Here is a 25,017-nt window from a genome sequence, read left to right as displayed (position 1 = left end):
GCTGGATGTGGAAGGGCAGGGTGCGGAAGGGCTGGATGTGGAAGGGCAGGGTGCGGAAGGGTAGGGTGCGGAAGGGTAGGGTGCGGAAGGGCTGGATGTGGAAGGGCTGGATGTGGAAGGGCTGGATGTGGAAGGGCAGGGTGTGGAAGGGCAGGGTGCGGAAGGGCTGGATGTGGAAGGGCAGGGTGAGGAAGGGCTGGATGTGGAAGGGCTGGATGTGGAAGGGCAGGGTGCGGAAGGGCTGGATGTGGAAGGGCAGGGTGCGGAAGGGCTGGATGTGGAAGGGCTGGATGTGGAAGGGCTGGATGTGGAAGGGCAGGGTGCGGAAGGGCAGGGTGCGGAAGGGCTGGATGTGGAAGGGCAGGGTGCGGAAGGGCAGGGTGCGGAAGGGCAGGGTGTGGAAGGGCTGGGTGCGGAAGGGCTGGATGCGGAAGGGCAGGGTGCGGAAGGGCTGGATGTGGAAGGGCAGGGTGCGGAAGGGCTGGATGTGGAAGGGCAGGGTGCGGAAGGGTAGGGTGCGGAAGGGTAGGGTGCGGAAGGGCTGGATGTGGAAGGGCTGGATGTGGAAGGGCTGAATGCGGAAGGGCTGGATGTGGAAGGGCAGGGTGCGGAAGGGCTGGATGTGGAAGGGCAGGGTGCGGAAGGGCTGGATGTGGAAGGGCAGGGTGCGGAAGGGTAGGGTGCGGAAGGGTAGGGTGCGGAAGGGCTGGATGTGGAAGGGCTGGATGTGGAAGGGCTGGATGTGGAAGGGCAGGGTGTGGAAGGGCAGGGTGCGGAAGGGCTGGATGTGGAAGGGCTGGATGTGGAAGGGCAGGGTGAGGAAGGGCTGGATGTGGAAGGGCAGGGTGAGGAAGGGCTGGATGTGGAAGGGCTGGATGTGGAAGGGCAGGGTGCGGAAGGGCAGGGTGCGGAAGGGCTGGATGTGGAAGGGCAGGGTGCAGAAGGGCAGGGTGCGGAAGGGCAGGGTGCGGAAGGGCAGGGTGCAGAAGGGCTGGGTGCGGAAGGGCTGGATGTGGAAGGGCTGGATGTGGAAGGGCTGAATGGGGAAGGGCAGGGTGCAGAAGGGCTGGATGCAGAAGGGCTGAATGTGGGAGGGCAGGGTGCAGAAGGGCTGAATGTGGGAGGGCAGGGTGCAGAAGGGCTGAATGTGGGAGGGCAGGGTGCGGAAGGGCAGGGTGCGGAAGGGCTGGATGTGGAAGGGCAGGGTGCGGAAGGGCAGGGTGCGGAAGGGCAGGGTACAGAAGGGCTGGATGTGGAAGGGCAGGGTACAGAAGGGCTGAATGTGGAAGGGCAGGGTGCAGAAGGGCTGGATGCAGAAGGGCTGAATGTGGGAGGGCAGGGTGCAGAAGGGCTGAATGTGGGAGGGCAGGGTGCAGAAGGGCTGGATGTGGGAGGGCTGAATGTGGAAGGGCAGGGTGCAGAAGGGCTGAATGTGGGAGGGCTCAATGTGGGAGGGCAGGGTGCAGAAGGGCTGGATGTGGAAGGGCTGAATGTGGGAGGGCAGGGTGCAGAAGGGCTGGATGTGGGAGGGCAGGGTACAGAAGGGCTCAATGTGGAAGGGCTGGATGTGGAAGGGCAGGGTGCGGAAGGGCTCAATGTGGGAGGGCAGGGTACAGAAGGGCTCAATGTGGAAGGGCAGGGTGCAGAAGGGCTGGATGTGGAAGGGCAGGGTGCAGAAGGGCTGGATGTGGAAGGGCAGGGTGCGGAAGGGCTCAATGTGGAAGGGCAGGGTACAGAAGGGCTGGATGTGGAAGGGCAGGGTGCGGAAGGGCTCAATGTGGAAGGGCAGGGTGCGGAAGGGCTCAATGTGGGAGGGCAGGGTGCAGAAGGGCTCAATGTGGAAGGGCAGGGTGCAGAAGGGCTGGATGTGGAAGGGCAGGGTGCAGAAGGGCTGGATGTGGAAGGGCAGGGTGCAGAAGGGCTCAATGTGGGAGGGCAGGGTACAGAAGGGCTCAATGTGGAAGGGCAGGGTGCAGAAGGGCTGGATGTGGAAGGGCAGGGTGCAGAAGGGCTGGATGTGGAAGGGCAGGGTGCAGAAGGGCTCAATGTGGGAGGGCAGGGTACAGAAGGGCTGGATGTGGAAGGGCAGGGTGCAGAAGGGCTGGATGTGGAAGGGCAGGGTGCGGAAGGGCTCAATGTGGGAGGGCAGGGTGCAGAAGGGCTCAGTGTGGGAGGGCAGGGTGCAGAAGGGCTCAGTGTGGAAGGGCAGGGTGCAGAAGGGCTGGATGTGGAAGGGCAGGGTGCGGAAGGGCTCAATGTGGGAGGGCAGGGTGCGGAAGGGCTCAATGTGGGAGGGCAGGGTGCGGAAGGGCTCAATGTGGAAGGGCAGGGTGCAGAAGGGCTCAATGTGGGAGGGCAGGGTACAGAAGGGCTGGATGTGGAAGGGCAGGGTGCAGAAGGGCTCAATGTGGAAGGGCAGGGTGCAGAAGGGCTGAATGTGGAAGGGCAGGGTGCGGAAGGGCTCAATGTGGGAGGGCAGGGTACAGAAGGGCTGAATGTGGAAGGGCAGGGTGCGGAAGGGCTGGATGTGGAAGGGCAGGGTGCAGAAGGGCTGGATGTGGAAGGGCAGGGTGCAGAAGGGCTGGATGTGGAAGGGCAGGGTGCAGAAGGGCTGGATGTGGAAGGGCAGGGTGCGGAAGGGCTGGATGTGGAAGGGCAGGGTGCAGAAGGGCTGGATGTGGAAGGGCAGGGTGCAGAAGGGCTGGATGTGGAAGGGCAGGGTGCAGAAGGGCTGGATGTGGAAGGGCAGGGTGCGGAAGGGCTGGATGTGGAAGGGCAGGGTACGGAAGGGCTGGATGTGGAAGGGCAGGGTGCGGAAGGGCTCAATGTGGGAGGGCAGGGTGCGGAAGGGCTCAATGTGGGAGGGCAGGGTGCAGAAGGGCTCAATGTGGAAGGGCAGGGTGCGGAAGGGCTCAATGTGGAAGGGCAGGGTGCAGAAGGGCTCGATGTGGGAGGGCAGGGTACAGAAGGGCTCAATGTGGAAGGGCAGGGTGCAGAAGGGCTGGATGTGGAAGGGCAGGGTACAGAAGGGCTGGATGTGGAAGGGCAGGGTGCGGAAGGGCTCGATGTGGAAGGGCAGGGTGCGGAAGGGCTCAATGTGGAAGGGCAGGGTGCAGAAGGGCTCAATGTGGGAGGGCAGGGTGCAGAAGGGCTGGATGTGGAAGGGCAGGGTGCGGAAGGGCTCAGTGTGGGAGGGCAGGGTACAGAAGGGCTGGATGTGGAAGGGCAGGGTGCAGAAGGGCTGGATGTGGAAGGGCAGGGTGCAGAAGGGCTTGATGTGGGAGGGCAGGGTGCAGAAGGGCTGGATGTGGAAGGGCCGGGTGCAGAAGGGCTGGATGTGGAAGGGCAGGGTGCGGAAGGGCTCAATGTGGAAGGGCAGGGTGCGGAAGGGCTCAATGTGGGAGGGCAGGGTGCAGAAGGGCTCAGTGTGGAAGGGCAGGGTGCAGAAGGGCTGGATGTGGAAGGGCAGGGTGCGGAAGGGCTCAATGTGGGAGGGCAGGGTACAGAAGGGCTCAATGTGGGAGGGCAGGGTGCAGAAGGGCTGGATGTGGGAGGGCAGGGTGCAGAAGGGCTGGATGTGGAAGGGCAGGGTGCAGAAGGGCTGGATGTGGAAGGGCAGGGTACAGAAGGGCTGGATGTGGAAGGGCAGGGTGCGGAAGGGCTCAGTGTGGGAGGGCAGGGTACAGAAGGGCTGGATGTGGAAGGGCAGGGTGCGGAAGGGCTCGATGTGGGAGGGCAGGGTGCGGAAGGGCTGGATGTGGAAGGGCAGGGTGCAGGAGGGCTCAATGTGGGAGGGCAGGGTGCGGAAGGGCTGGATGTGGAAGGGCAGGGTGCAGAAGGGCTGGATGTGGAAGGGTGGGGTGCAGAAGGGCTCAGTGTGGAAGGGCAGGGTGCGGAAGGGCTCAGTGTGGGAGGGCAGGGTACAGAAGGGCTGGATATGGAAGGGCAGGGTGCAGAAGGGCTGGATGTGGAAGGGCAGGGTGCGGAAGGGCTCAATGTGGGAGGGCAGGGTGCAGAAGGGCTGGATGTGGGAGGGCAGAATATAGAAAGGCTAATCTCCCTTTATATACTTGATTTTGCAAATCAGACTGGCCAACAGACAGATTTCATACAATAGCTCTTTAGGAAGGCACTGAAGACTTCTAGAAGTTGAGTACTAAGTTAATGGCTTCAATTATTTGTTTCCTTTTCAGAATTTTTCTCCAGTATTTCTACGTGGTTTTTTAGGGCTGTTTTCTGAAGCAGCTCTAATAACTAATGGCTCTGAGTCATTCTCGCTGTCACAAACATCCAGGATTTACTTCCAAGCTTTTGTTGTAAGGTTTGCTTTTTGCTACTGAGAATAGCCCAACTCAGGTCTGCAGAAGCTAAGCCCCTTTTCTTGGGGTCTGTCTGAGTCCGTAACTTGGCTGCTGCTTCTTTGTCTGTTTCAAGGAGGCATGGATGGGCACCTGGGGGTAGATGTGTAGCTCAGCATGGTAGGCACTGCGGCAGAGCTGAGATGACTGCAGATGAATTCCCTGGAAGCAGCAAATAAATGAAGACATATATACATGCAGATGTACATGAGCTGCAGCACTAGCTTTGTGCAGCAGTGAGCCTTTCCACCAGATGTGCCTTCCTCTGTAGCAGAGCTTTGCCAACACCCACACATCTGGTCCCAGTTCACCTGATGTCCTCAGGACATGGGGCCACCACTCCCACAGGAGATGGGTGCTGCTACTTGCAAACTATTCTGTGGTCTGTTGTTTCCAAAAGGAAGGAAGCTAAAGTGACCTGAAAACCAGGTCCTTTTCTTTAGATAGGGTACTTATCTAGACAGTGAAACAGGTGAGGAGGATGGAGCTAGCAGAAGAAAATGCAGCTTAGAATTCACATAACATGGGCAAGTACTGAGACAGTGATGTGAGAAACCAAAGACTTCTGTAAAAGAAGGTTGGGAATACCATTTTGTTCTTATACTAATAGAAGCCTTTAAATGGGTGCTGTTAGTCTGGAATAAGAACATGGAACTGTGATTAAATAAAACTTCCAGGGTGTACATATTTTTTCCCACACAGATGACTTGTGTCAGGTAGTATGACTCATGTAGAAAGGAGACTAAGGTACAAGAATTAGGAAGATGTCTAAGGTCAACATGGAGAGTATGGCAAAGATTGGATCAGGGCATAGTGAGAAATTAAAAGGGATTTGTCCTATTTAGATATGAGGATTAAATGCTTTTTTTTCCCCCCTGAATTTCTGATATTGTGTGATATTTTCAAATCTTTTATGAATGATTTCCCCCTCTCAATTAGTTTCAAGTAATCTGAAAACTATGGATTGGATCTGTAGCAGTAATCCAGAGGAAAAAGTGGGGTTTGAGGAAGGGGGAGAAATAAATCAAATTGTTAAGGAACCAGGAGCCTCCATGGTTTTGTGCCTCAAGTCTGTATGTGAGATGCCTCATAAAAGGCTGCACGAAACAGCATGCTGGAGCTGTAAGAGCTAATCCTCCAGTTCCCTGCAGTGTCTCTTGACAGCACTTAAAGTGCTGTTCTGTAGGTAACTGTGGTTGCTATGCTGATTAAAGTAGATTTAATGAACAGCTTTGAAGTCACTATTGAAAGGCTCTATTGAGGGAGGAGGCTTGCCATGTAGCAGTGTGGCTGTTAACACTGCAGATTAGAATTGAAACGTGTTCATATTTGGAATACTTATACTGGAAAACTGAAAAAGTCCTTTAACTGAAGAGATTTTAGTGTTCAGTACTCTGCAAGCCACCATTATAAATGCACTTGCAAATGTTTAGCATAATCTTGTGGAAAGCAATGTGCAGTCTGAAACCAAAATAGCTCTTTTAAGCTCTCCTCTTTTGTTTTTTTCTGTATGAAGTTATCCTACTGTTTAGAAAATTGCAACTTTGCCATAGGCACTGCAATAAAGCTGTCATTTACTCGGGAAAAACCTGGGTGCCATGAGATGTGAGCAATTTCTGGCACTCAATCTGGAGTAAAACTCTTGTGATGGAAGTGTCACTTTGTTGAATCTGACACTTGGTGAGCCTGAGGCATTTCCCCTGATGTTTTAATATTGGCTGTGCTTTCATTGTTTGCTTTGAAGTAACTCCTCATAGCAACTCATAATTTTATATCCTTACATATTTAGCTTTACACTTGAAATTCGAATGGGTGTATTAAATTTCTGTTCAGCAGAAGAATCACAAAAGGTATTTTCTGAAATCATAGAATCAACAAGAGACCTCCAAGATCATCTAGTCCAACCTAGCACCCAGCCCTATCCAGTCAACTAGACCATGGCACTAAGTGCCTCATCCAAGCTTTGCTTCAACACCTTCAGGGATGGTGCCTCCACCACCTCCCTGGGCAGCCCATTCCAATGCCAATCACTCTCTCTGCCAACAACTTCCTCCTAACATCCAGCCTAGACCTCCCCTGGCACAACTTGAGACTGCGTCCCCTCGTTCTGTTGCTGGTTGTCTGGGAGAAGAGCCCAACCCCACCTGGCTACAGCCTCCCTTCAGGTAGTTGTAGGCAGCAATGAGGTCAGCCCTGAGCCTCCTCTTGCCCAGGCTGAACAGCCCCAACTCCCTCAGGACTTCAAAGTAAACACTTCCCTCAAGATGCAAAAGTGACTTCCATAAAGATCTAACGAAGGAGCACTCAAATTGCAGTCAGCAATTAATCAGCAATGAGTGTGCTGATGAACATTAAACATTTTGTGTGGTTATTTTTCAGTAATTCTGTCATGCAAAGAATGTGCAGTTCAGATACTTTGAAACGGGTGGGGGTGAACACCAACTAATCCCATCTGTTCCCTCTTACTCTGCACGCCAGTTCTTCCAGCTCTGAAAGGTCAGTGGTACTCAGTTACCAGGATGTGAGCTGCTCTGTGAAGTAGGGAGCTGGTGCTTTTGGCAAAGATTCCTGTACTAACTGGGAAATGTTACTTGTTTGGGGCTTTGAGTTTCGTGCTGCAGTTTGGCAGATTTTTATCCTCCTCTGACTTCCACATCTGTTATTAGACTCTTGGAAAGTTCACTTCTCTCAAAATGGGTATCTTTTATTAGTTGCACTGTAAGGTAACCATGTGTCTTTTCAATTCAGTTATGTTTCCTCCAGTGTCCTAAGAGCTGCTCTTATTTTCCTACAGGAGACAGATGAACAGAAACGACACAAAATTGCCAATGAACTTCTGCAAACAGAAAAAGCCTACGTTAGCCGCCTTGACCTGCTAGATGGGGTACATTGTCCTTGAATTTGGTTTTCCTCTCCTTGAATTTTTGGTTTTCCTGTCCTTGAATTTGTTTTTCCTGCTCTTGAATTTGTTTTTCCTGCTCTTGAATTTGTTTTTCCTGCTCTTGAATTTGTTTTTTCTGTACTTGAATTTGTGTTTTTTTTCTGTACTTGAATTTGTGTTTTTTTTCTGTACTTGAATTTGTGGGGTTTTGTGTACTTGAATTTGGTTTTTTTCCTCTGTTCTGGAATTTCTTTTTTTCCTGTCCTTGAATTTGTTTTCTCTGTCCCTGAATTTGTTTTCCCGGTCCTTGCATTTGTTTTCCCGGTCCTTGCATTTGTTTTCCCGGTCCTTGCATTTGCTTTTCCTGTCCTTGCATTTGTTTTTTCCTGTCCTTGCATTTGGTTTTTTCCTGTCCTTGCGTTTGTTTTTCCTGTCTTTGCATTTGGTTTTTCCTGTCCTTGCATTTGGTTTTTCCTGTCCTTGCATTTGGTTTTTCCCTGTCCTTGAATTTGGTTTTTCCTTTCCTTGAATTTGTGTCTTCCCTGTCCTTGCATTTGGTTTTTCCTGTCCTTGCATTTGGTTTTTCCCTGTCCTTGCATTTGGTTTTTCCCTGTCCTTGCATTTGGTTTTTCCTGTCCTTGCATTCATTTTTTTCCTGTCCTTGCATTTGTTTTTTCCTGTCCTTTCATTTGTTTTTTCCTGTCCTTGCATTTGGTTTTTCCTGTCCTTGCATTGGTTTTTTCCTGTCCTTTCATTTGGTTTTTCCTGTCCTTGCATTTGGTTTTTCCTGTCCTTGCATTTGTTTTTTCCTGTCCTTGCATTTGGTTTTCCCTGTCCTTGCATTTGTTTTCCCTGTCCTTGCATTTGTTTTTCCCTGTCCTTGCATTTGGGTTTTCCCTGTCCTTGCATTTGGTTTTCCCTGTCCTTGAATTTGGTTTTCCCTGTCCTTGAATTTGGTTTTCCCTGTCCTTGCATTTGGTTTTTCCCTGTCCTTGCATTTGGTTTTCCCTGTCCTTGCATTGGTTTTCCCTGTCCTTGCATTTGGTTTTTCCCTGTCCTTGCCTTGAATTCACTTGAATGGCTACGATAAAGCACACAAGAGATGGTATCTTCTGCTGACTTTTCCAGACAGTCATTTGCTTTTGCCTATGTTTCTTTTTTCAATATTAAAGGTGTGTGGCTATTCCTGAAGCATGTTCTCTGTGTGTAAATGTCACCCTGAGCAATAGTAGTGCATACTGGTAGGCTACCCAAGAAAGAGGATGGGCAACCATTTCTTGTCTTCTGGTGAAATGGAGAAGGATGTCATTTTGCAATGCTGAAACCACCTGCCCCTGGAAAACTACTAAAATAATTCATATCTGAACCACCCAATCAGAATTTCTCCTTAGTGTCAATGAACCTAAGAAGATGTCCATTTAAAAATGTATATTCCCTATTTTCCCATTATGTGTTTAGACTAAATATTGAAATGAATGGAAATTAATCTTCCTGCAAGGAAAGAGTTGAATTCTTGTCTAGAATCAAATTTCTATTCCTTAAATATGAAAGTCTGTAGTTCTTGAGTATCTTCCTTTGCTATGTCTTGGCTACATTTTCACCTTTATATCCATTTTACCTGGTTACTTATAGCTTTGCATTGCCTTCATCCATGGTCTATCTGTCAGACATAGCTGTTTAAATTTCTCAGGTCTAATGCAGAGGTCTTGTAAAAATCACTGATGAAAAGTAAAGTCTCAGCTGATGGAACAATTGTGCAGACTGCTTGGAGATCAAATAAAAGTCCTCTTGACAGTAGATTTACCTAGCAGATCCACAGACAAAGTGTGTTTCAAAAGACAAAATACTGCCAAAAATGAAAGAAAAAGAGCTTTGATTTAGAGATGTTTAAAAATATAGGGAAAAGTTTGCTTCACTCTTTTATTTTTCTGATGGGTGATGGAGAATAATTGATGGGTGATGGAGAATAATTGATGGGTGATGGAGAATAATTGATGGGTGTTGGAGAATTATTTTCCTTGATGCTGTCATAAAGTCATTGCTTTTCTGCCTCTTTTGCAAATATTAACTGGCCAGAATTCTGGAAGTTGTCACACTCCCTTTCCAAGCCCTTACTCAAACTTTGTAGGGAGATGCAGTCTGTTTAGGCATCAGAGAAGGGAGTTAGAGGGAGCATAGTCCACAAATACTGATCTGTGTGATGGGCACATTAGCAGCCATGTGTGCCTGTAGCTGTTTTGTAGCTGTCCCTAGTCAGGTAGAACTCACTGATTGGGAAAGTTTGGGGATTATTTCTTGGGTTTGTGTTTTTTGGTGATTTTGTCTGTTTGGTTTGGGTTGGGGTTTGTGGGGGGGAGTTTTGTTCTTTTTTAGGGTTTTGGGTTTTTTTGCTTGGCTGTTTTTTGGTGGGGGGAGTTTGTTCTTTTTTATTATTCATTTTTTGCTAATTTATTGTTTTCAAGAGACTGTAGTAGAATCTGGTAAGAACTGGGCCCTTTTTGTGTTTTAGATGTTGTGCAGACCACCCATAGTTTGCCAGCTACTTGCAAAGAGGTTGGGCTAGTGGTGATCAGACATTATGCAAATTGAAAAGAAGGCAAGAGTGGAAAATATGACTGCAAGACTGGGAAAGCTGTGATGATCTAGCTGTTTAAACAGACAGGATGCCTGGAGTCCATCCAAAATGGCACTACTTCAGTTTGGCTTCCTTCCTGCCAGCTCTGCCTGCAGTGCTTGCCTGGCTCACAAGAAATTAAGTGGGATATAAAGGAGAGAAGCTTTTAACTTCTGGTGAGGGAAAGAGATTAAATGAGTTTGTCATGATCTATGTTATTGAAATATTCATCTTGTCTCAGTTGGAGTAGGAGGGGTGGGTAGGTGGTTTTCTACTGCTTAAAGATAATAGGCTCTTTTTCTGTGTTGCAGGTGTTCTATTCCAGACTCCTTGAGGAAGCAAACAGAGGTTCATTTCCAGCTGAAGTGATTAACAAAATCTTCTCTAATATTTCCTCAATAAATGCTTTCCACAGTAAATTCTTACTTCCAGAACTCGAGAAAAGAATGCAAGAATGGTAAGAGGTGACTCCCTGGTTAATATACTGCTAAAGCTGTGTCTGTAGAAGTACTGCCAAAGGGTTGAGGTAGGGAAGGTATCTTCATCATTAATTGTTCCTGGCCCAGGAAGTACTGTGGGTAGGAGAACATCTGCTCTTCCACTCTTCATCAGGATCTGACTCAGTAGAGAATTTGCATCGTTTGCTCAAAATAATCTTGCTGAAGCCAAGAGATCACTCATGATGGAATGCATCACTGAATTAGGGCTTCAGACTGAGATGGTATCCTACCTGATGAATGCATGTCACAGAGTATAAAAGCGAGATAAACAACAGGCATAGAATCATAGAATCAACCAGGTTGGAAGAGACCTCCAAGATCATCCACTACAACCTAGCACCCAGCCCTAACCAATCAACCAGACCATGGCACTAAGTGCCTCATCCAGGCTTTTCTTGAAGACCCCCAGGCACGGTGCCTCCACCACCTCCCTGGGCAGCCCATCCCAATGCCAATCACTCTCTCTGTGAAGAACTTCTTCCTAATATCCAGCCTATACCTACCCTGGCACAACTTGAGACTGTGTCCCCTTGTTCTATTGCTGGTTGCCTGGGAGAAGAGGCCACCCCCCACCTGGCTACAATGCCCCTTCAGGTAGTTGTTACTGGTGTAGCACAGTAATCTTGGTCATCATTGCTGTCTGTAGCAAGGTGGGATACATGCTTGGTCTACTGCAATTTGGTTTTCTGTTTTGAAATAAAAATCCATGACAGGTGTATTTTGGGGTCATTTTCCCTCCAACTTCTCTTAATTTCTGTTAGGAGGAAACAAGAAGAATAGCTGAGCTGTAATTATACTCTGTAATCAACACAGAAAGATAGCTCAGTATCTTTATCCTGCCCTGGTGCACAGGATTTGCCATTGGAATGAGCTGCCCAGGGAGGTGGTGGAGTCACCATCCCTGGAGGTATTCAAGAAAAGCCTGGATGAGGCACTTAGTGCCATAGTCTGGTTGACTGGATAGGGCTGGGTGCTAGGTTGGACTGGATGATCTTGGAGATCTCTTCCAACCTGGTTGATTCTATGATTCTATAAGAAAGGACAGTGTGAATCTAAGCTCACTGGGCAGAAATTGAGTTAACTGCTGGTTTCATTTCAAATGAGTTGAGCAACAGCTGCAGTTGAGTATCTTTTACAACATATGGCTTGAAAACACTGGAAACAGCCTTGTTGCAATATATTGCCCATGAAAAGAGCATTACAGAGCATAACAGTGATCTCACATCAAACAAAATAATTATCTAGCTCTGTCTTTTGTACTTGAGTATGACAAATAGTAGATACCTAGGGAAGGATATAGGAGTGCTGCCTGATAGCATCTGGGGCAGGTTGTTGAAGAAGTTATTTCACTCTTTCAACAAAAAGTTTGGACCTATCAGTTGCAGAGCTGACCTACTCACATAATCTGTTCTGCCCTAAAAAGGCAACTCTCAGCTTTGTAGGATGCCTGTTAGCTTGTACATTGGAAACCTGTTGTTCTGCAGTTGCTTTTGCTGTGCTGCCATTCGACAGACCAATGATCTCTTGCAGTGATGGCAGTTTTAAATGCAGTGCCACAAGTCATGGTTAATAGGTCAGCTATTTAATACTAGAGTTTTCAGACTGTAGAGGTGAATAGCATTGTGGTTTGATAATACAGAAATACAAAGTCTTTCTGTACCTACATTGCTTGTTCAGCAAGACTCTGAGGGAAGTAGACATCACCATTGCTTTCCTTTCACAGCCTATGATCTAGTTCTTCTCACCAAAACTTTCTAGCTAGCTTCAAAGCAGCACACCTTCTTTCTTTGTTTAGTGCTCTGATGATGTGCTATAGGACACTAACGCTCTATGTGAATTCAGGTCTTTTTCTGTGGCTCCATTGGAACTCTGTAGGAGGCAGTCCCAAACGGAAGGATTCTCTGTTAAATTCTTCAAAGAGCTTTATAACCTTGTGTGACTTATTTTCCTTTCCTGTTTGCTCTGAGATTCCACCCTCTTGCTTTGCAGGGCTGCCACCCCCAGAATTGGAGACATTCTGCAGAAGTTAGCTCCTTTCCTCAAGATGTATGGAGAGTATGTGAAGAACTTTGATAATGCAATGGAGTTGGTGAAAACGTGGACTGAAAGGTCACCTCAGTTCAAATTCATTATTCAAGACATCCAGGTAAGGGGAACAATAACAAAGACACAAACACCTGTGGAAATACATAGGTTAAAAAAGCATTAAAGAGAAAATTAAACCCCAAAGTCCTTAGAACTAAGGGAGGTTGTTTTTATCTACCTCACATTCTGTTTCTTCTTTGCCCTCCACTTGTGCACAAATCCACATACAAGTCCAGACAGAATGACAGAATCACTTGGGTTGGAAGAGACCTCTAAGGTCACCAAGTCCAACTGTTAGCCAACCACTACCAAGTCCACCACTAAAGCATGTCCTTCAGCACCATATCTACACAGCTTCCAAGCCCCTCCAGGGATGGGGACTCCACCTGTGCCCTGGGCAGCCTGGGTGAGGGCTTGGCAACCTTTTGGGAGAAGAAGTTTTTCATCTGCCAGCAGCTCTGTTCCCTTGGCCCATCCTCTGATGGTCCCTGCTGGGAGTTCAGCCTCTGGGCAGCCTTCAGCCACCCTTGCCTTACCACCAGCTTGATCCTCTATGAGGAATAGACCAAAGGCTCCAATCCCCCTGGTTAATCTGAAGGTTTAAGCTGCAGAAGGTGACTTACAGCCAGGAGCTGGAGCAGCATGGGAAGCAGACTCTGCTTTTGCTGCACTGGAGACCAGTAAAGCACTGAAAGCAATTAAGAAAGGACCATTTGTGGTGCCACATCATGCCACAGTATTTGGCAGGGGGTGGGAAGGAGCTGGAGCCAGCAGGAGGGATACAAACCAACCAGAGCTCCCTTTCAGTGCAGCATAGAGCACTAAAGTAGAAAGGTTGCAACATGAGAAGACTAAAGCAGTGCCACATTTTGTCATAGATATGGAAAGTGAATACTGGTTTAGGTTAAAGTGATTTACCAGCACAGCTGTAGATCCTTGCATTGAATCCAAAAGTACTCTTGTTGGCTCACAAGCAGTGCTGCTATGCAGAGCACTACACTTTAGCTGTGAGTTATGTAACCCCAAATGCTGAGGCACAAAAGGCTTAACAGTTAAGCAATGCACCATTCTTTTCAAGGGTGCTTTTTGTATGCTCTAGTGCTCCCTGTAGCTTTGGCAGATATGTGTCTTCCTAAGCATCTGGAAATATGCTAAGGTATTTAGCATATTTAAGTGCTGCTATTCTGTAGTCTTGTGATTTTAAGCCAGGGAAGACAACTATGTGCATTTTAATGTAATCATTTAATTACATCTAAGATAGTGGAAATAAATATGCAGCCTGCAGAAGAGGAGGCTCAGGGCAGACCTCATTGCTGTCTACAACTACCTGAAGGGAGGCTGTAGCCAGGTGGGGGTTGGTCTCTTTTCCCAGGCAACCAGCAGTAGAACAAGGGGACACAGTCTCAAGTTGTGCTGGGGGAGGTCTAGGCTGGATGTTAGGAGGAAGTTGTTGGCAGAGAGAGTGATTGGCATTGGAATGGGCTGCCCAGGGAGGTGGTGGAGTCGCCGTCCCTGGAGGTGTTCAAGCAAAGTCTGGATGAGGCACTTAGTGCCATGGTCTGGTTGATTGGACAGGGCTGGGTGCCAGGTTGGACTGGATGATCTTGGAGGTCTCTTCCAACCTGATTGAATCTATGATTCTTAAAACATGGCTGAGTTTACCTGATGAATGAAGCTCAGAGAAAACATTGCCTCGGATGGGTAAAATATACCTTGGTGGCCCACTGAAGTGGCTTTTTTTCCTAATACCTGATCATGAACTGTTCTTATTCAATTGGAATTCTCTTGCCTGGGTTACTACAAACCTCATTTGAAATACATTGGAATTTAGAATCATAGAATGTTAGGGGCTGGAAGGGACCTCCAAAGAGAATCCAGTCCAAACCCCCTGCCAGAGTAGGATCTCCTATGCCAGATCACACAGGAACACATGCAGACAGGGTTTGAATACCTCCAGAGAGGGAGACTCCACAGTGTTCTGTCACCCTCACAGGTTAAAAAATCCTCCTCATGTTTAAATGAAACTTCCTATGCCTCAGCTTCCACCCATTGCCCCTTGTCCTCTCATCAGCCATCTCCCAGCAGAGCCTGGCTCCATCCTCCTGGACGAATTGGGTGCTTACTGCTGTACCCTTCAGAAAGTTTTTACAATTGTTTTCAGGCAAGAACTTCTAAATGCTTGAATTTGTAAAGTAGCTTTTCATTTCTACCTGAAGGTCTTGCACTCGTGCTTCAAAATGCATTGTTTCTGTTTCATCGGTCATCGTTTTTACTTCACTGTATCATGATAACATTTTTTGCCTGCTACACTGAAATATGTTTGCAATCTTTTAGAAGGAAAAAGTGTGTGGAAATTTGACATTGCAACATCACATGCTAGAGCCAGTACAGCGCATTCCACGCTACGAGATGCTTCTGAAGGACTACCTAAGGAAGCTGCCTCAGGATTCTCTAGACTGGAAAGATGCTGAAAGTAAGTATCTTCTAGTAATTGAAATGGCTGAAATAAGATAGGTGTGAGAGGATACTGTAAGGTAAAGAGATTTGCAAGGAAAATACAGTGAAGAAGTAAAGTCTTGCCCAAAGGAATTAGAGAATCTCTTCAGGGGAGTTGTAGGATTCTTTGGGGGGAAAAAGAAAACTGTTTTAAGAGTGAATATGAAATCTTTTACTATGAAATCTTTACTATGAAACTTTTACTATGAAATCTTTTACTATGAAGTCTTTTACTATGATTTTTTAGTATGAAATCTTTACTATGAAATTTTTTACTATGAAATCTTTACTATGACATATTTTACTATGAAATCTTTACTATGAAATCTTTACCATGAAATTTTTTACTATGAAATCTTTACTATGACATATTTTGCTATGAAATCTTTTACTATGAAATCTTTTACTATGAAACTTTTACTATTAAATCTTTACTATATTTTTACTATGAAATTTTTACTATGAATTTTTTTGTATGAGATCTTTTACTATGAAATCTTTACTATGACATTTTTTACTATCAAATCTTTACTATGACATATTTTGCTATGAAATCTTTACTATGATATTTTTAGTATGAAATCTTGACTATGACATCTTTTACTATGAAATCTTTGACTATGAAATCTTTGACTATGAAATCTTTACTATGAAACTTTTACTATGAAATTTTTACTATGAATTTTTTTGTATGAGATCTTTTACTATGAAATCCTTATTAAATCTTTACTATGAAATCTTTACTATGAAATTTTTTGCTATGAAATCTTTTACTATGAAATCTTTTACTATGAAATCTTTTACTATGAAATCTTTTACTATGAAATCTTTTACTATGAAATCTTTAATATGAAACTTTTACTATGAAATTTTTACTTTATTTTTACTATGAAATTTTTTGTATGAGATCTTTTACTATGAAATCTTTACTATGAATTTTTTTACTATGAAATCTTTACTATGAATTTTTTTACTATGAAATCTTTACTATGAAATTTTTTACTATGAAATCTTTACTATGATTTTTTTTACTATGAAATCTTTACTATGAATTTTTTTACTATGAAATCTTTACTATGACATATTTTTCTATGAAATTTTTTCTATGAAATTTTTTCTATGAAATCTTGACTATGAAATCTTGACTATGAAATCTTGACTATGAAACTTTTACTATGAAATTTTTACTATATTTTTACTATGAAATTTTTTGTATGAGATCTTTTACTATGAAATCTTTACTATGAAATCCTTTGCTATGAAATATTTTACTATGAAATCTTTACTATATTTTTACTATGAAATTTTTACTATGAATTTTTTTGTATGAAATCTTTTACTATGAAATCTTTATTAAATCTTTACTATGAAATCTTTACTATGAAATTTTTTTACTATGACATATTTTGCTATGAAATCTTTACTATGAAATTTTTAGTATGAAATCTTTTACTATGAAATCTTTACTATGAAACTTTTACTATGAAATTTTTACTATATTCTTACTATGAATTTTTTTGTATGAAATCTTTACTATGAAATTTTTTACTATGAAATTTTTTACTATGAAATCTTTTACTATTAAATCTTTTACTATTAAATCTTTACCATATTTTTACTATGAAATTTTTACTATGAAATTTTTTTTGAGATCTTTTACTGTGAAATCTTTACTATGAAATTTTTTACTATGAAATCTTTACTATGACATATTTTGCTATGAAATCTTTACTATGAAATTTTTAGTATGAAATCTTGACTATGAAATCTTGACTGAAATCTTGACTATGAAATTTTTACTATGAAACTTTTACTATGAAATTTTTACTATACTTTTACTATGAAATTTTTTGTATGAGATCTTTTACTATGAAATCTTTACTCTGAAATCCTTTGCTATGAAATATTTTACTATGAAACCTTTACTTTATTTTTACTATGAAATTTTTACTATGAATTTTTTTGTATGAGAACTTTTACTATGAAATCTTTATTATTATATCTTTACTATGAAATCTTTACTATGAAATCTTTACTATGAAATTTTTTACTATGACATATTTTGCTATGAAATCTTTACTATGAATTTTTTTACTATGACATATTTTGCTATGAAATTTTTTGTATGAAATTTTTAGTATGAAATCTTTTACTATGAAATCTTGACTATGAAATCTTTTACTATGAAATCTTTTAGTATGAAATCTTTTACTATGAAATCTTTAATATGAAACTTTTACTATGAAATTTTTACTATGTTTTTACTATGAAATTTTTACTATGAATTTTTTTGTATGAGATCTTTTACTATGAAATCTTTACTATGAAATTTTTTACTATGAAATATTTACTACGACATATTTTACTATGAAATCTTGACTATGAAATCTTTTACTATGAAATTTTTACTATGAAACTTTTACTATGAAATTTTTACTATATTTTTACTATGAAATTTTTTGTATGAGATCTTTTACTATGAAATCTTTATTATTAAAGCTTTATTATGAAATCTTTACTATGAAATTTTTTACTATGACATATTTTGCTATGAAATCTTTACTATGAAATTTTTAGTATGAAATCTTTTACTATGAAATCTTTTACTATGAAATCTTTAAGATGAAACTTTTACTATGAATTTTTTACTATATTTTTACTATGAAATTTTTACTATATTTTTACTATTAATTTTTTTGTATGAGATCTTTTCCTATGAAATCTTTACTATGAAATTTTTTACTATGAAATCTTTACTATGACATCTTTTACTATGACATCTTTTACTATGACATCTTTTACTATGACATCTTTTACTATGACATCTTTTACTATGACATCTTTACTATGAAACTTTTACTATTAAATCTTTACTATATTTTTACTATGAAATTTTTACTATGAAATTTTTTGTATGAGATCTTTTACTATGAAGTCTTTACTATGAAATCCTTTGCTATGAAATATTTTACTATGAAATCTTTACTATATTTTTTACTATGAAATTTTTACTATGAATTTTTTGTATGAGATATTTTACTATAAAATCTTTACTATGAAATCTTTATTATTAAATCTTTACTATGAATTTTTTTACTATGACATATTTTGCTATGAAATTTTTGCTATGAAATTTTTGCTATGAAATTTTTGCTATGAAATTTTTGCTATGAAATTTTTGCTATGAAATTTTTGCTATGAAATTTTTAGTATGAAATCTTGACTATGAAATCTTGACTATGAAATCTTGACTATGAAATCTTTTACTATGAAATCTTTACTATGAAATCCTTTGCTATGAAATATTTTGCTATGAAATCTTTACTATATTTTCATTATTAAATTTTTACTATATTTTTACTATGAAATTTTTACTATGAAATTTTTTGTATGAGATCTTTTACTATGAAATCTTTTACTATGAAATTTTTACTATGAAATCTTTACTATGAAACTTTTACTATGAAATTTTTACTATATATATACTATGAAATTTTTTGTATGAGATCTTTTACTATGAAATCTTTACTCTGAAATCCTTTGCTATGAAGTATTTTACTATGAAATCTTTTACTATGAAATCTTTTACTATGAAACCTTTAGTATAACTAAGCCTTCAGTATTCTCCTACTGGAGAGTATAAGTTTAGCTTGACTTTCAAAAGAATGCACAGGTTTTGATTCCTTTGCAGATGATCAGAAGTTGTGGTGGTTTCTCTTTGTGGGATTTTTTTGTTTGCTTTTTCTTTGTTGTTGTTGTGTTTTGTTGTGGTTGGGTTGTTTGTTTTGCCCTTGGTTTGGTTTGTTGGCATTTTGATTCGCTTTATGCACATTTAGAATGTGTGTTTGTGACTTGTAAATTAAATAAAAATGGAGTTAGAGTCATTCTTGTGTTTTTAAGCTCCCATAGCTGATTTTTAAACTTATTCCTGTCTATATCTACACAAGAACAGTTCAAGATGTCTCCACAGATTGTTCAAAATTACTTGCCAGATAATTTGTTTTCAAAGATGTTTCACTGTTTTCTATGTAATATATAAATAGGGGAAAAAGAAGATTTTTCATTTTACTCTCTTTTCTCCTGTCTAGAATCCCTGGAAATTATATCCACTGCAGCAAGTCACTCTAATAGTGCAATAAGAAAAATGGTAAATCATCCTTGTTTTCCTCTTCATCTTTTAATATACTCTGTTGGACTATTTGATGAAGCTAGGAGTGGGAATTGCAAATCCAAAATCATAGAATCATAGAATCATAGAATGTCAGGGACTGGAAGGGAAAAAAATCTTCTCTATAAATGGCAAAAAATAGATTCCCTGTGTCTGAGTGATTGCTTCTACTTAATGTATTTATACAGCCCCTGGGAATGATAGACAACATTTGGTGTTGCACCTGATTCTGTCACATGGGAAGTGGGACAGACTGGGTTCCTCTTGTGGACTCAACCTCAATTTGTTAGTGGAAAGATAGTGTTTATAAAGAGTCTTTACTGTTTCTGGCGTGATAGGTCCTTCCTTATGGAGTGAGATATTTTGGACACAAAATAATGCAGGCTGTATGTGGAACTGCATTTTTCAAATTACCAGAGATAACCTTTCTAAAAGTACTTCTTACTATACAGCTAAATTAATCACTCTGTATGCCTGAGGACATATGGGTATGGTTTGGTGAGGGTTTTTTTTCCCCAAAGCTAACGTTCTCCAAACTTAGACAAGCTCCCCTAATTTCACTTAAACATGCTTAAAGTTCTGTGCTTCTAATTAATAAGCTTTGTGACTCTGTTTTCACTGTAAAGGAGAATCTAAAGAAATTGTTAGAGATATATGAGATGCTGGGGGAAGAGGAAGACATAGTGAACCCTTCAAATGAGCTGATAAAAGAAGGACAGATCCTGAAACTCGCTGCTCGCAATACCTCTGCTCAAGAACGCTATCTTTTTCTGGTGAGTATGGTGGCCTCTATTTGCAGCATGCTGTGTACCTTTCTAGACTTGAACTACCAAAGAAAGGGAGAAATCCTCTTCTACTTGATAGCAGTGCCTTTCCACTAAAAAAAAAAAAAGACCATTTAGAGCAGAATACAGAATGTGCCATGGGCTGAGTGCCACAGGCATCAGAAGAGATGCTTAATGTAAGCAAGTTCAATCCAATCCATTTATTGCATTCCAAACATGTGTTTCTATACCTTTCATCAGAAGGCTACAAATTGTATTAAACTGCAATTGGTTACATGCACTTGTGTTAGAAATTACATGCTAATTAGTGTAGACATCCATCATGTTCTCTCAACAACACTTACATTGTGTCTAAGCAATCTAAGTCAGCAGAGATGGATGAAAACCACAGGCTCCAGCCTTACATTTGTTTGTGTTTGTTACACCATTCTCTAAGGTCATTCCAACCTTCTGTTTTGTCTTAACTCAGTCCTTCTGAGCTCCTGCACTCTCACCTGTCCATGGCTTATGTTCCAGTGTATAATATTCAGACAATTCTATAGAATCACTACATTTAACATTACTATTCCCAACACCTATGAGTGAAGTAGACATCACCACTGTTTCCCTTTCACAACCTGTAGTCTAAATCTCCTCACCAAATTATCCCAGCTAGGCTCCTGCTAGCACACTGGAGCATAAGAATGCACTAACAAAAGTGGAAAATACTCAGTCTGATTGGTGTAAAATGTCCAGTCTGACTCTAATTAATAATGAATGCTACAAAGACAGCTGCACATGCAGAGCAATTATTCTTGCATCCAGTGTTGCTGTCCTTTAGTCTTACTTCTAAAGAAATGAGAAGGAGTTGTCTTGCTCTAAAGCTTTGGTCTTGCATATTAACTGAGCAGGTAAGAACCCGATTTCTCATCCACCAAGTCTAGCTTTGAGATCTCGCCCAGCTCTGGGCACAAACAGCAGCCACATCTGTGTTTTTGTTAATGCAAAGCCATGTGTGTGTTTGTTCTCCAGTTTAACAACATGTTGCTCTACTGCGTCCCCAAATTCAGCCTGGTAGGATCAAAGTTCTCAGTTCGGACCAGGGTTGGCATAGATGGTATGAAGATCATAGAAACTCACAATGAAGAGTATCCACACACCTTTCAAGTGTCTGGGAAAGAGAGAACACTGGAATTGCAGGCCAGGTAAGCAATGTTTTTATCTAGGTTTCAAAGGGTTAAATATACACCTGTAAAAGAGCAGACTAAAAGATTTTGAGGAGGCCAGGATTCATCTTAATAGCAGTGTCTGAAACATAATCTAGGCTGCTGTCTCTGTTCTAATTTAAGTTCCCAGAGACTCAAATAGATTTGATAGAACCAAATACCAATTTATAGAGTGCTCTTCCCCCTTCTTTCCCAAAAGAAAGGAATTAGATGTAGAGAGAGGAAAAGGTTAAGCACACCCAAATAAGTAATCTCACTCTGATTTGGAAGTTAAAAAGGAAGAGAAGTTTAACAATAAATTAAAAAGGTGTCTGAGGTAGGGAAGTCACAAAGGTATAGGGAAGGGAAAAAAACAAGATACAAATGTGTAAATACAACCAGATTTTGATGGTGATGGCTTTGTCCACCTCGTGGGTGATGGCCAGGTGGTAAAACAAGGAGAACCAGGAACAGGATGGTAATGCTGGGAATGCAGAGCAGAAAGAAACAGGCAGTCCCCCTGCTTTTATAGACCTTTAGACAGGAAGGGGGAGTGGGCTAAGCATGAATCACCTGGTGGTGTTCACTCCCATCCCTGGGAAAGGATCAAGACCACCTAGGGTCAGGTTCAAGGTCACTACCTTTGGAGGGTTAGCCCTGTACAGCTGCCAAAATCGTAAATTGTCAGTTCAAGAACCTCTTGGAATAGAAGATATGTCTACAACATGCAGTGCATTACCTTGTTTTGCAGAAATATCAAAGATAGCTGTGACTGCACTGACTGGAAAGTTGGAAGTGCCTAAGTGATGCAAAGGCAATCTGTCTGACTTCAGTGTTTTGGAACACTGGAGTGTGTTAACATCTGATAGAATCATAGAATCAACCAGGTTGGAAGAGACCTCCAAGATCATCCAGTCCAACCTAGCACCCAGCCCTGTCCAGTCAACCAGACCATGGCACTAAGTGCCTCAGCCAGACTTTGCTTGAACACTTCCAGGGATGGTGACTCCACCACCTCCCTGGGCAGCCCATTCCAATGCCAATCACTCTCTCTGTGAAGAACTTCTTCCTAACATCCAGCCTAGACCTCCCCTGGCACAACTTGAGATTGTGTCCCTTTGTTCTATTGCTGGTTACCTGGGAGAAGAGGCCACCCCCCACCTGGCTACAATGTCCCTTCAGGTAGTTGTAGACAGTAATAAGATCACCCCTGAGCCTCCTCTTCTCCAGGCTAAACAGGCCCAGCTCCCTCAACCTCTCCTCATAGGATTTGTGCTCCAGGCCCCTCACCAGCTTTGTTGCCCTTCTCTGGACATGTTCCAGCACCTCAACATCTCTCTTGAATGGAGGAGCCCAGAACTGGACACAGCACTCAAGGGGTGGCCTGACCAGTGCTGAGTACAGGGGCAGAATAACCTCCCTTGTCCTACTGGCCACACTGTTCCTGATGCAGGCCAGGATGCCATTGGATCTCTTGGCCACCTGGGCACACTGCTGCCTCATCTTCAGCTTACTGTCTATCAGTACCCCCAGGTCCCTTTCCTCCTGGCTGCTCTCCACTCAGTCCCCAGCCTATAGTGCTGCTTGGGATTATTGTGGCCAAAGTGCAGAACCCTGCACTTGGCCTTGTTCAATCTCATCCCATTGGCCTCTGCCCACCCATCCAGCCTGTCCAGGTCCCTCTGCAGGGCTCTCCTACCTTCCAACAGATCAACACCTGCTCCTAGCTTGGTGTCATCTGCAAGACAGTTCAGATACCTGAATCACCTTGGTACATATGAGTCTGTTCACCTCAGAGCGTGTCATAGAACAGTCTGGGTTGGAGAGGACACAGTCTCAAGTTGTGCCAAGGGAGGTCTAGGCTGGATATTAGGAAGAAGTTCTTCCCAGAGACAGTGATTGGCATTGGAATGGGCTGCCCAGGGAGGTGATGGAGTCGCCGTCCCTGGAGGTGTTCAAGCAAAGCCGGAATGAGGCACTTAGTGCCATGGTCTGGTTGACTGGCTAGGGCTGGGTGCTAGGTTGGACTGGATGATCTTGGAGGTCTCTTCCAACCTGGTTGATTCTATGACCTCCAAAAGTTATCTACTCCTACCCCCTCTGCAGTGAGCAGGGGCATCCTTAACTAGATCAGCTTGCCCGTAGCCCTGTCGAGCCTCCCCTTGAATATCTCCAGGGATGGTTGCTAAATTGTGAAGCCTGAAATTATGCTTCTGGGTTGTTTTTTTTTTAATCTTCTTTTTGGTTTGGTTTTCCTGTTGTTTTGGTTCCATGGGTCATATGGTTGCAAAATTGTGAAGCCCAAAATTATGCTTCTGGCTTGTGTTTTTTTATCCTATTTTTGGTTGGTTTTCCTGTTGTTTCGGTTCTATAAGTTGGTTGTAGTGTTTTGTGGGCTTGTGGGGTTTATTTCTTTGAAGTTGGATAGTTAATTAGAGCTGTTTACAATTAAATTCTTCAAAATTACTTTCAAAGCTGCGCTTTGAAGTTGTTGTTAGTGAGACAACAATTCCTGAAATAGATTTGGACTAATATTTGACATATTTCTTTTAGTTCTGAACAAGACAAGGAAGAATGGATAAAGGTAAGCTCATTTATATTCTTTATTTTCTAAAACCTTTTTCACTCAAGCAATCAAAAAAAAGCAATAGTCTTATTTTCTAGCTGCAGCTTTTCTCTTCTAATCAATAGCTGGTCAGAAATCAGAGTCTATTTTAAAAGCAGCGTGTTTCAGGAGTTGCTCCACTCTTTCTTTAGGCACTTCAGAATACCATAGAAGCTTTTCATCAGAGGAATGAAACATTCAGGAATGCTATTGCTAAAGAATACGAGGACACACCTGTTGAGGTTTCTGTAAGTTGCTGGTTTTCCTTTCTTACCTTCTTAGCACCTGTATTGCCTTTCAGCAACTGGAAGATGTTCCGCAGAGACGTTGTTTTCAATCCCCTCACTCTTACAGCAGTGGAATCACAAAGTAACCATCGTCCTGGTAGTTGTTTTTCTTCATAATGCCAGATCTTGTAAGAAAGCCTTTCTCTTTTTCCTTTTTTTAACTGCTTAACAGAGTACCCTTTCAGTGATGCATAATGATTTTTGACTGGGCTCTTTGTTGTTCCTTCCATAGCTTGAGCTGTTTTACCATTTCCTTTCTAGAGGAAGAGAAGAATGATTTTGTCTATTTTAAGTACTGCATAACATTTTATGCTGCCTATCTTTATTCACCCATCCACCCTTTACCCCACTTCAGAATGCTGAGCTTGGGAAGAGAGCACCAAGGTGGATACGAGACAATGAAGTAACTATGTGCATGAAATGCAAGGAGCCCTTTAATGCGCTGACAAGAAGGCGGCATCACTGCCGAGCATGTGGACATGTAAGTGCAGAACCCTAGCTGCTGTGGCTGGTCAGCAGGTTTGAGAACGTGTCTAAGCATCTGCTTGACTTCTGGTGGCTGCTTGCTATGCTGCAGCTTGTGGCTGTGCTTGTGGCTGAAAGGAAAATCTGTATCCCAGGGCACAAAGGATGCTCTCTCTGCTGTAGCTGGCATGCTGGTCGGAAGTACTTTGGAACGCTGGAAGATGAGCGTATGTGTAACGTGCCTGGGCATAGTGTGTGTAAACTGTTACTACTGAGTGGCTGATCCTGGCCAAGCTGGCAGCTCGTGGCTTGGACAGAGTCACTCTGAAATGGGTCAACAACTGGCTGGAGGGCCAGGCCCAGAGAGTGGTGGTGAATGGTGCCACATCCAGTTGGCAGCTGTCACTGGTGGTATCCCCCAAGGATCAGTGCTGGGCCCAGTCCTGTTCAATATCTTTATCAGTTATCGGGACGAGGGGATTGAGTCCAGCATCAGTAAGTTTGCAGATGACACCAAGCTAGGAGCAGGTGTTGATCTGTTGGAAAGTAGGAGAGCCCTGCAGAGGGCTTGCCAGGCTGGATGGGTGGG

At 42.9% G+C, this 25,017-nt stretch overlaps 1 protein-coding gene across 4 annotated transcripts in view; it reads left to right on the top strand.

Moving 5' to 3' along the window:
- Positions 1-25,017, top strand: part of FGD4 (FYVE, RhoGEF and PH domain containing 4) — a 163,208-nt gene that overhangs the window by 126,130 nt on the left and 12,061 nt on the right. For all 4 annotated transcript variants that reach the window (XM_064155766.1, XM_064155767.1, XM_064155770.1 and 1 more), the window contains 10 exons: positions 7,153-7,242; positions 10,165-10,310; positions 12,343-12,499; positions 14,773-14,911; positions 19,023-19,081; positions 19,729-19,875; positions 20,899-21,071; positions 23,625-23,655; positions 23,829-23,924; positions 24,319-24,444. In XM_064155766.1, the coding sequence (XP_064011836.1) occupies positions 7,153-7,242; positions 10,165-10,310; positions 12,343-12,499; positions 14,773-14,911; positions 19,023-19,081; positions 19,729-19,875; positions 20,899-21,071; positions 23,625-23,655; positions 23,829-23,924; positions 24,319-24,444 (1,164 nt within the window). The remainder of the gene's footprint in view (positions 1-7,152; positions 7,243-10,164; positions 10,311-12,342; positions 12,500-14,772; positions 14,912-19,022; positions 19,082-19,728; positions 19,876-20,898; positions 21,072-23,624; positions 23,656-23,828; positions 23,925-24,318; positions 24,445-25,017) is intronic.

The sequence above is a fragment of the Pogoniulus pusillus genome, chromosome 15 (genome assembly GCF_015220805.1).
Source record: "Pogoniulus pusillus isolate bPogPus1 chromosome 15, bPogPus1.pri, whole genome shotgun sequence".
Classification (NCBI taxonomy): domain Eukaryota; kingdom Metazoa; phylum Chordata; class Aves; order Piciformes; family Lybiidae; genus Pogoniulus; species Pogoniulus pusillus.
This window is presented reverse-complemented; position numbering and strand designations above follow the sequence as displayed.